The sequence below is a fragment of the Triticum urartu genome, chromosome 3 (genome assembly GCF_003073215.2).
Source record: "Triticum urartu cultivar G1812 chromosome 3, Tu2.1, whole genome shotgun sequence".
NCBI lineage: Eukaryota > Viridiplantae > Streptophyta > Magnoliopsida > Poales > Poaceae > Triticum > Triticum urartu.
In genome coordinates this window covers 680,103,440-680,114,470 of record NC_053024.1, presented here as the reverse complement: position 1 = coordinate 680,114,470, position 11,031 = coordinate 680,103,440, and the positions used below count along the sequence as shown (strand labels likewise).

The following is an 11,031-nucleotide window of genomic DNA, read 5'->3' as shown; positions in this document are numbered from 1 at the left end:
GCACTAACTTACGGGGACAGACATACATGAAACAACATCGAGCATGTCGGTCAGCAGCATGTGAATCCGGGCTGTAGCAACTGGGCTAACAGGAATCCAGTAAACCGGGCTGTAGCGGACTACCATGGCTTGGTGGAAGCACTAGACTACGTTTCCCCATAAGAGAGGCTACCAAGGATAGACAACTAGGTTGTCGGATCCCACACATAGCAATACATGTTACACGTACGCATAACATGCAAGTATGTGCTGTACAACATGACATCACAACATAACACAAACTCATATAGATAAAGGCCCAGAAGGGCCACATAGCATTAATACAAACAGGGGTCTCATGACCCATCATTCAGAGCATACAAGCAACAAGCGGAAGCATTACATGTCTGAGTACAGACAACTACAAAAGAAAAAGGCTGCGAAGCCTGACTATCTACAAGACCCTCCCAAGGGTACAAGATCGTAGCTGAGGTAACAAGCTACTCGTCGAAGTCCAAGCGGAACTACTAGTGAGACAAATGTGTCATCTGCAAAACATAAATAAGGAAAACGTGAGTACAAAGGTACTCAGCAATACTTACATCAGATCCTATCATACATGCATTTGTATCAAGAAGGTAATGTGGGGTTTAGTTGCAGCAAGCCAGCTTTGACCCAGTGGCTAACCTATTCTACGACTACGAGTAACTTCTTTGAGGTGAGGCAGCGCACACGAGTCCACTAATCACCACATCAATACACTACTACGGATTCATCCCCGTCTCTCTACGAGAAGGCCATCCATAGCACTCACACTTGTCTTGGGCATTTTAGAGTATCCAGTTTAAGTTGTCTATGTACCACGTAAGCATCCAAGAAGTCCATAACTGAGGACACGACTATTCGAATAGATCATGATAACCCTGCAGGGGTGTACTTCTTCACACACGCTCTCACCACTTATCACCATGTACACGTCATGTATCTCGGCAACCTTCAAGCGGAAGCCTAGCGAGGGAGTCGGCCACGACCTAACTAACCACACAAGACTCTAGTCCAGGTTTATCGCCTATTCGGGTTCCATCCGCAAGGAGATCCGGCCGGGGTGTCGCTCATGGCCCCAAACGATGTGTGCAGGGTTCCCAAGCCCACCTCGCCGGATGGATCTACGCTTGGTACACCGTGCCACTTGTGCCTAGTCTGTCCCAAGCCCACCTGGCCGGGTGCCACTTGGTAGACTACTAACACTACCTACAAACACTAGAAACTATTTGCGACTCCTGGACAGAGACCAAGTCGGTTAATAAGTCGAGAGGGGTCGAGTTACCAGAACCCAATGTGTGCTAGTATCTAGTCATTGGAAAACATACACAGAACTCAGTGCTTAAGGACGGTTCCAATGAGACAACCCACCATGTACTCCTACATGGCCTCTCACCGCTACCTTTACCAAATCGTGTTCACACACTTAACTCTCAGCACCAGAACATATCATAACACTCCAATTCATTCCCAATGAATCAGACCTGACACAACTCTAAGCAATAGTAGGCATGGCATGGTAGGAACACAACATGGCTCAATCAACTCCTACACATGCTAGTGGGTTTGAACTATTTACTGTGGCAATGACAGGTCATGCAGAGGAATGGGTTCAACTACCACAACATAAAGTAGCAGTTGAATTGCTATTGTCCTAATGCAATAAAAGAGAGCAGGAGCGAGAGAGTGGGATCATATCGGGATGAACAAGGGGGTTTGCTTGCCTGGTAGATCAACAAGGGGCACTGCTTCATAGACAAGTACTCTGGAACACTCTCCGGAGCAGGACCTATTGAGAAGGACGGTGCCGGCAATCAATACACAACATATGCAACAATATGATGCATGAACATGGCATGTGGATGTGATGTTGTTTGTGCTAATGCATTTAGCATTCTATTTGAATGAAGCCCATTTGAACCAAGGGTTCAAATGCAACTCCAAATTTAACATTTATAAGTGCCATTTATGTGTTTTCACCTATACAGCAGGTTTAAGTTGGTTTATCATGCATGAAACTGTTACAGAAGGATAGATTAATTTTTTCTGATCATTTTTCATATATAAATTATTTCAATGTGAGCTACGGTTGAATTTCTGTGATTTTTAGATGTTTATAACATTTTTTGGAATTTTCTGACTAAATAAAATCCAGGAAATGGATAACTACGTTAGCATGACGTCATCACTACGTCAGCGAGTCAACGTGGTTGTCCAGGTCAAATCTGATGTGTGGGGTCCACACGTCAGTGTCACAGTTAATTAATCAGAGGTTAATTAGCACTAACAACAACCTATCTACAGATTTAGTCAGAGAAGGGCCCCACCTGTCATTGACCCACACGGGTCAAATCTGGTCAACTGGGGGGTCAAACCCAGTCAACCCGCAGACGTTTAGCCGCCGGCGAGGCCGAACGCGGCGGAGGGGCTCGGGATCGTCGCTCCGGCGACCATTTGGGCGGCGGAGACCATCTCCGAGGAGCTGGTGCTCGCGCACATCCAGGGGAGTGGACGGGAGGCTGCGGGGGTGGCGGAGCTCGCCGGAGCGAAGCTCGGGGCGGCGGCCGGAGTTCGGCCAAGTGCGCGTGGGTGCTGCAGGGCACGGCAGGAGCTGCGGGCAGCAGCGTTGGCTTGCTGGGGGCTATTGAGCGTGTTGGCGTGCGCGGGCGTGAGCTGCGGTGGCCAAGACGACGGCGGCGACATGAACGGTGGCGAGGTGCTACGGCCAGGGTGGCAGACGGGGCTACGGCACGCAAACGGCTAAATAGAGAGAGAGGAATGGAGCAGAAGCTCACAGCAATCTCGATGGGCTTGACGGCGAGCTCGGGGACGCGCTGTGGTTGACGGGGCGGCGATGGGGATCCACGTCGGCCGGAGATGAAGACGACGGCGATGGAGGCGCTCTAGGGCCTCCTGGGGCGCGTGGCTCAACGGAGAAGACGAGGACGACATCGCGGAGCTGTTGGACTTGTCGGAGGGGCGAGGCCGTGGCGGTGGGCGCGGCAACGGTGTGCGATGTCGACGGTGGTGTTCGGACGTCGCGCGAGAAAGAGCGAGAGAGAGGAGGGGAGGCCACGGGAGAGAGAGGGAGAGGTGCGGGGCGGCGCGTGGCGCCGCACGGGGCATCTATGCGACGGGGGGGAGGACAGGCAGGCAGGTGGCGTGGCGGCACGGCAGTGCGCACGCGTCAGCCACACGCCCCTGGCCTCCTGGCGGGAGGTGGAGGACAACTGGCACTGGCCAGTCGGCTGGGCCGGCCAGCTGGGCCGCACAGTGCCAGGCCTCGGGTGAGCACAGGTAAGCGTTTTCCATCTTTGTTTTCTTTTCTATTTTCTGACATTTGTTTTATGATTTAGTAAAATACTAAACCAATTTATTTTCCTATGCCAATTTTTGTAGGACCTAGTGGTATTATTCCAGAGCTCCTCGACAACTGGCATAAGTTTTGTACATATATTATATATATAACATATATATCTCCAATGCAAATAATTAGGCATTAATTCCAAATGGCCTAAATAAATATTTATGACCTCCTAAAAATATTTGTTAGAATTTTACCTCTGACCAATAGTTTCAGAGAGCAACATGAACATTTTCTTGGACCCTTTTGGAGCAATTTTTACCTCTGACCAATAATTTCTGAGGGTTTCACAAATCTCCATTTCAAATTTAAATGAAATTTAAACATGATGCACACATGACTACCTAGTCTAGGTCATACCAGAACTAGGGATGTGACATTCACGGATGTCGAGGAGGAGTGCAAGCGCCAAGGAACGACTACACCGTCCATGAGGGAAGCGTGGAAGAGAAGACGGAAGAAAGGAGAAGAAGACGGAGCGACTGCTCGAACCAGGCCGGATATCCGGACCGCCGTCAGAATCATCCAGGCTCAGCCGGATCATCCGGACCCTTCCTCGGATCGTCCGGCTATCTGCGCCGAAGACAACCGAAAGCCTCGTGTGAAGCCGGATTATCCGGACCCCCTCCCAGATCATCCGGACGACGGTCGGATCATCCGGACCCCCATCTGGATCATCCGGACGATGGTCGGATCATCCGGACCCCCCATCCGGATCATCCGGGCCTTGTCTGCGTGCAATGTTTCTGGCCGAGGCCCATGTACCTCTTTCGCCCCCTCACTTGCCCCTTCGCCCACTAGACTATAAATAGACCTCCTCCACCTCCTCACTACAATAAATATGTCAATTTGTGACCACCACTATTGGTCACTGAAAGGTCACAAATTTCCATTTGTGACCTTTTTGTGACCAAAAACAGAAGGTCAAAAGCTGGCGGTCATAAACTGACTACAGCGACCTTTCTTCTGGAATGGTCGAAGACGTTTATGACCAAAATACGTCTACTGTGGCGTTTTGGCCACTAGCAACCTCCCCAGGCCACGTAGGCATCCAGCGTGGCAATCTGACGTGACACAAGATTCAGCCCAGTCCAATTCGATTTTCTACATGGGCCTAGCCCAACAATTCGGCCTTTTTAATGTATTTTTTTCTTGTTAATTTTCGCTAGCTACATGGGCTTGGGCCATTAATTCGGCCTTTTTTTCTAAGATGTAGCCTTTTACAGTCTACTGGTTTTTTATTTTCGTCCTTTTTTTGCCACTGGTCCCACCAATCAGATTGGTCCCACTTGTCAGGCTTATCACAAAATTGATCCCACACATCAAAAATTTCAAAATATGTCAAACAACCATTATAACTTGTCAGGTTTCCATTTCACGGGTATTCAAAGCACATACACAATCATTGTTTTGAATAGACCAGAGAGCAAATGAAATTGTTCCAAAACAATACTGCATTAATCTATTACAATCGTTACAGTATATTACAACCCAGATGTGCCTACTACTGCCTACAACTACAACACATAATATGCTACTCTTTGCTGATATGCTTCACAGCTTCGGACATGGATTCGCACTTCACCTGTGCAAAAAATAAGAATGAACATATAAGAATAAGAACAGGTACAGAACATCAAATAGTAGCCAATGAGGGATCCAATAACTTATAATCAAGAATTGACAGCAAATTCCATGTACATAAATAATATGACTAACACTAACCAGTATGCGTTCATGGAGTGACTAAAATGTTCTCACTAGCTAGGAATTTTTTTGGTATATAATATACTGACATGTCCAACTCTCTAAATTGATCATAGAAATGAAAATTGTAAGAACGAGTTTTAGAATCCAGGCATGTCAAATTTTAAGCACCAGCAGAATAGATCAAACAAACCAGACCATGATCATCATGCGCATCAGGATTTATGGTTCTAGCAAAACAGTAAAGAGATGCACATACACGCATCAAGCATACCAGCTACTACATCACCATTCACTAATAATTCCCATTGGGAGATCAAACTATGCATCCAACAAGCTACAACAACAGGGAATGCAGAAAAATTTATGACCCGAGATGACGAATCAACTGGGTACATCTCAGTTTGAACAACCACGGCGAGACAACAACCGCATATTACTTCAAGAGCAATATGATGCATGTGTGGTCTCCCGACAGGACCAGTGCAGATGCAACCACCCATGCCATTTTTTTCCCACCCTGTGAACTTCCATAATGTCCATGATCTACTAAGTGTTGCAACATTTATATTCCAACTAGCAGCATGTTATAGTCCAAGTTGAAGTAGAAAAGAAACCCAGGAATGAATTAAATCTGCTCAATGTTGACTGAAAGTATCAAGTTGCAGCCAAAGTGATACGGCCATGTCGCTGTTCTGCTACCTACTACTCATGATGCAGAGTTTTTTTAGAATTTAATGGCCGACAGACAGCTCCTAACTGAACCTGAACCTGAAGCTGAATGAATGGTCCCAAGAAATCGCGATGGGCCTGAACCTGAACCTCGTCTTGACAACCCCTGACTGAACCTCAACTATAAGTGCTTTTCGCATGATTGGGACTAGTAGAAGCGAGAAGTAGGGCTGCCTTACATGAGGATGTTGAGCGAGAGGCCACTGGCGGCGAAGTCGGCGCGAACTTGCGGACAAATGCCAACGAGGAGAGGTCCAGCTCCATTACTTCCACGCTCGCGTCGGGGGTCTCGGCGAGGACGGCCTGGCGAACGGCCTCTGCAGCGGCGAGGTTGCGGACGGCCATGACGACGTGGGCACCACGCGCCGTCTCCGCGCCGATCCCGCTCGACGCACCTGTCAGTGGCAGGCAACCGATTCAGCGAATCGAATCAGATGGAACGAGGGAGGGAGCAGAGAGGACCAAGGAAAAGATGAGGACTCGTCACCTGCCATCACGCGACGCTGCCGCCGGCTCCCTCTCCACCGCGCCGTCGTCCAGCTCCGAGACGCGATGGGCGTCGCTGCGGGACGCTCGAGGAAGGAGGTGGTGGCGGGACGCGCCGCTGCAGGATGAGGAGGAGGTGGCGGCAGCGAGGAGATGAGGGAGGGGGTGGATCTGGCCGCCGCCATGGCCATGGCCGTGCCGTGCGGCTAGATTGGTGGGCGTCGAAGAGGGCGGAGCACTGTCACCGCCGCCGCGCCGGAATTGGTGGGAACGCCACCCTCGAAATCCTAGCCATGGGAAGGGGTTGGGGATGAGCTACCGGGGATGCAAGAGGCGGATCTGGCCGGAGGGGAGGGAAGAGCGGAGGCAGGGGAGCTCGGATCTGGGCTGCACACCGGCGAGGCCCGCCGGAGCACGCCGGAACAAGAGGCGTAGGTGGCGGCAGCAAGCGTTTCGGGGGAGGGATTGTGGGTGCGTGAGGGAATGAGGAGCAGAGAAAGAAAGAAGGCAGAGAAAGAAAGGAGGCGGGGGGGTGGATGGAAAACGTCCACGAGTAGAGCTAGGGTTTCGGCTTAGGTGGGCTTGGGGTTGGTGTGGTGGGCCGAGGACTGCCGTTGGATCCGCGAGCATCAGACGGTGTTCCAGGCACGATCCGCGTGAGACGTCCATGGACCAATCAAAATGCAGTACCACGTTATGACCATTTAAATTGGTCGTAGTTGACTAAAAATAGCGTGTTAAAATCATATCAGCTATTTTATGACCTGAGAAAATTCAAAAAGAAAATGAAAAACATTCTCATTGTGTCACCAAATGTGAATAAGTTTTCAGGAAAAGTAACAAACATGAAATAAGATAAATATCTTTAAAAATATGTCATGAGAAATGAGTTTTTTGGCAAAAAAATCATTTTCCATTTTTTGAGTGCCCGAAATGAGTTTTTTTGTGAAGGACCTACCATATATTTGTTGCAAAATTGGACCAAATCAATTTTCTAAAATACTAGGACATATTTAATGCACAATTGACAAAATGGTTGGGTGTTAAAAGCCTTGATCCACCTCTGGTGAAAAAGACAAATCTCCGCTGATTCAGCTGGAAGCGGGTCAAATTTGAACTGCAGGTGCCTCATAGTTTGCTATTTATTTTTTCCAAAAATCATTTATAGGTACATAAGTATCTATTTAGTCAGAGAAACACCAAAAAAATTCCAAGATTCAACCACTAGCTAGGAACGGTCATTCCCGCCGTTTTGACCGCATTTTGAAACGGGCATAAAAAATTCAAAAAAAATCAAAAAAATTGGGAAACCTTTGCATTGTGTCATTATATGTGGCCAAGTTAGCAGCAAAAATAAAAAACTTGTAATACAGCAATTATTTTAAAAAAGTCTTCGCAGAAACGAGCTATCACGTGTGGAGATCAATTGCTTTCAAGCCAAATGATCAATCTTATGGCCACATTCATGGCATAGTTTGTTTAAATCATCTCATATTGTGCACAAGGGTGCATATTGGAATTCCCAAAAAATTCCAAGAATTCAACCACTAGCTAGGAACGGTCATTCCCGCCGTTTTGACCGCATTTTGAAACGGGCATAAAAAATTCAAAAAAAATCAAAAAAATTGGGAAACCTTTGCATTGTGTCATTATATGTGGCCAAGTTAGCAGCAAAAATAAAAAACTTGTAATACAGCAATTATTTTAAAAAAGTCTTCGCAGAAACGAGCTATCACGTGTGGAGATCAATTGCTTTCAAGCCAAATGATCAATCTTATGGCCACATTCATGGCATAGTTTGTTTAAATCATCTCATATTGTGCACAAGGGTGCATATTGGAATGGCAAATAATGTTGCCTAAGGAAGTTTTCATTTTCTTTGGATGAAAAAACCATTTTCCATTTTTCGAGTGCCCAAAAGAAGGTTTTTTTGTGAAGGACCTCCCAAATAATTGTTGCAAAATTGGACCAAATCATTTTTCTAAAATACTAAGACATATTTAATGCACAATTGACAAAATGGTTGGGTGTCAAAAGCCTTGATCCACCTCTGGTGAAAAAGACAAATTGTCGCCGATTCAGGTGGAAGCGGGTCAAATTTGAACTGCAGGTGCCTCATAGTTTGCTATTTATTTTTTCCAAAAATTATTTCTAGGTACATAAGTATCTATTTAATCAGAGAAACACCAAAAAAATTCCAAGATTCAGCACTAGCTAGGAACAGACATTCCCGCCGTTTTGACCGCATTTTGAAACGGGCATAAAAAATTCAAAAAAATTCAAAAAATTGGAAAACCTTCGCATTGCGTCATTATATGTGACCAAGTTACCAGAAAAATTATAAACTTGTAATACGGCGAATATTTAAAAAAAGTGTTCTCAGAAACGAGCTATCAAGTGTGAAGATGAATGGCTTTCAACCCAAATGCTCAATCTTATGGCCACATACGTGGCATAGTTTGTTCAAATGATCTCATATTGTGCACAAGGGTGCATATTGGAATGACAAACAATGTTACTTAAGGAAGTTTTCATTTTCTTTGGACAAAAAATTCATTTTCCATTTTTCGAGTGCCAGAAAAGAGATTTTTTTGTGAAGGGCCTACCATATATTTGTTGCAAAATTGTAACAAGTAAATTTTGTAAAATACTAGGACATATTTAATGTACAATTGACCAAATGGTTGGGTGTCAGAAGTTTTGATCCACCTCTCGTGAAAATGACAAATTTCCGCCGATTCAGTTGGAAGCGGGTCAAATTTGAACTGTAGCTGCCTTGTAGTTTGCTCTTTATTTTTTCCAAAAATCATTTCTAGGTACATAAGTATCTATTTAATCATAGAAACACCAAAACAATTCCAAGATTCAACCACTAGCTAGGAACGGTCATTCCCGCCGTTTTGACAGCATTTTGAAACAGGCATAAAAAATTCAATAAAATCAAAAAATTGGGAAACCTTCGCATTGTGTGATTATATGTGGCCAAGTTCCTAGGAAAAATAACAAACTTGTAATGCGTCAATTATTTTAAAAAAGTGTTCTCAGAAACGAGCTATCACGTGTGGAGATCAATGGCTTTGAAGCCAAATGATCAATCTTATGGCCACATTCATGGCATAGTTTGTTAAAATGATCTCATATTGTGCACAAGGGTGCATATTGGAATGGCAAACAATGTTGCCTAAGTAAGTTTTCATTTTCTTTGGACGAAAAAACCATTTTCCATTTTTCGAGTGCCCAAAAGGAGGTTTTTTTGTGAAGGACCTCCCAAATAATTGTTGCAAAATTGGACCGAATAAATTTTATAAAATACTAGGACATATTTAATGTACAATTGACAAAATGGTTGGGTGTAAAAAGTTTTGATCCTCCTCTCATGAAAAAGACAAATTTTTGCCGATTCAGCTGGAAGCGGGTCAAATTTGAACTGTAGCTGCCTTATAGTTTGCTCTTTATTTTTTCTAAAAATCATTTATAGGTACATAAGTATCTATTTAATCATAGAAACGCCAGAAAAAATCCAAGATTCAACCACTAGCTAGGAACGGCCATTCCCGCCGTTTTGTCCGCATTTTGAAACGGGCATAAAAAATTCAAAAAAATCAAAAAATTGGGAAACCTTCGCATTGTGTCATTATATGTGGCCAAGTTCCTAGTAAAAATAACAAACTTGTAATACGGTAATTATTTTAAAAAAGTGTTCTCAAAAACGAGCTATCACGTGTGGAGATCAATGGCTTTCATGCCAAATGATCAATCTTATGGCCGCATTCATGGCATAGTTTGTTCAAATGATCTCATATTGTGCACAAGGGTGCGTCTTGGAATGGCTAACAATGTTGCCTAAGGAAGTTTTCATTTTCTTTGGACGAAAAATTCATTTTCCATTTTTCCGAGTGCCCAAAATGAGTTTTTTGTGAAGGACCTCCCAAATAATTGTTGCAAAATTGGACCAAATCAATTTTATAAAATACTAGGACATATTTAATTCACAATTGACAAAATAGTTGAGTGTAAAAAGTTTTGATCCACCTCTCGTGAAAAAGACAAATTTTCGCCGATTCAGGTGGAAGCGGGTCAAATTTGAACTGCAGCTGCCTCATAGTTTGCTATTTATTTTTTCCAAAAATCATTTCTAGTTACATAAGTACCTATTTAATCATAAATACATGGTTTTGTGGCAATACGTCGAGGTTTGGGCCGTGGCCGAGGCCCCCAACTCTAGAGCGCGTAAACTCGCATGCCCGCCTCGTGGTCACCGCGTGGCCGTGGCGTTGCCATGTGTTCTGGGAGGCCTAGGCATGTCTAGTGGGTTGGGCACTCCCCATGTAGGTGCTAGGAAGAAAATCACAACATAAGATTCTCACGAGGAGACCGATCGATGCTCAAACATGAATAACCAGCCAAGTGTTTGATTAGCGGTACGGGAAATGTGCATGGGCAATGAGCGTGAGTTTTGGCCGAGGAAGATCATCTACTAAGGAGAATGTATTCACAAATTTTCAGCTCAAGAGGAGGATCTTAGGTGGTACTTGCTTTGCAAAGTACCACACTGGACAAAAATATGAATGTTGAAGCTAGGCTCAAAATAATGAATGGATTGAGCTGAAATTTGGTGGAGGATGGTTATTTGGGCATAGGAAAGTATTGTAGAAAATTGATATCATTTTGACATGCCAAAGTAGTACTTCCTTCACAATGCTCTTCGATGGACAAAAACT

The 11,031-nt window shown here is 44.9% G+C and overlaps 1 protein-coding gene across 3 annotated transcripts; it reads right to left on the bottom strand.

The window, feature by feature from the left end:
• Positions 1 to 4,724: 4,724 nt before the first annotated feature.
• Positions 4,725 to 6,840, bottom strand: LOC125549098 (short-chain dehydrogenase TIC 32, chloroplastic-like). 3 transcript variants are annotated; one of them, XM_048712585.1, is made up of 4 exons: positions 6,312 to 6,840; positions 6,004 to 6,219; positions 5,858 to 5,934; positions 4,725 to 4,970 (listed from the first exon to the last, which is right to left on the bottom strand). In XM_048712585.1, exons 1-4 carry the CDS (start codon positions 6,499 to 6,501, stop codon positions 4,920 to 4,922), a joined length of 534 nt encoding a protein of 177 aa, XP_048568542.1. In that variant the 5' UTR covers positions 6,502 to 6,840; the 3' UTR covers positions 4,725 to 4,919. The 3 variants fall into 3 exon arrangements, with proteins under 3 accessions (XP_048568542.1, XP_048568543.1, XP_048568544.1); XM_048712586.1 differs by having other exon boundaries at positions 5,864 to 5,934; positions 6,312 to 6,839; XM_048712587.1 differs by lacking the exon at positions 5,858 to 5,934 and having other exon boundaries at positions 6,312 to 6,834.
• Positions 6,841 to 11,031: the final 4,191 nt, after the last annotated feature.

Bases quoted from the DNA above. Each gene is read 5' to 3' on its own strand.
- LOC125549098 (XM_048712585.1), bottom strand. From the start codon at position 6,501: ATGGCCATGGCGGCGGCCAGATCCACCCCCTCCCTCATCTCCTCGCTG. The intron at 6,220-6,311 runs GTGACGAGTCCT...TGCCACTGACAG, and splicing joins GCAGCGTCGCGTGATGGCAG to GTGCGTCGAGCGGGATCGGC. The intron at 4,971-5,857 runs GTTCAGTTAGGA...TTTTTTGCACAG, and splicing joins TCATTCAGCTTCAGGTTCAG to GTGAAGTGCGAATCCATGTC.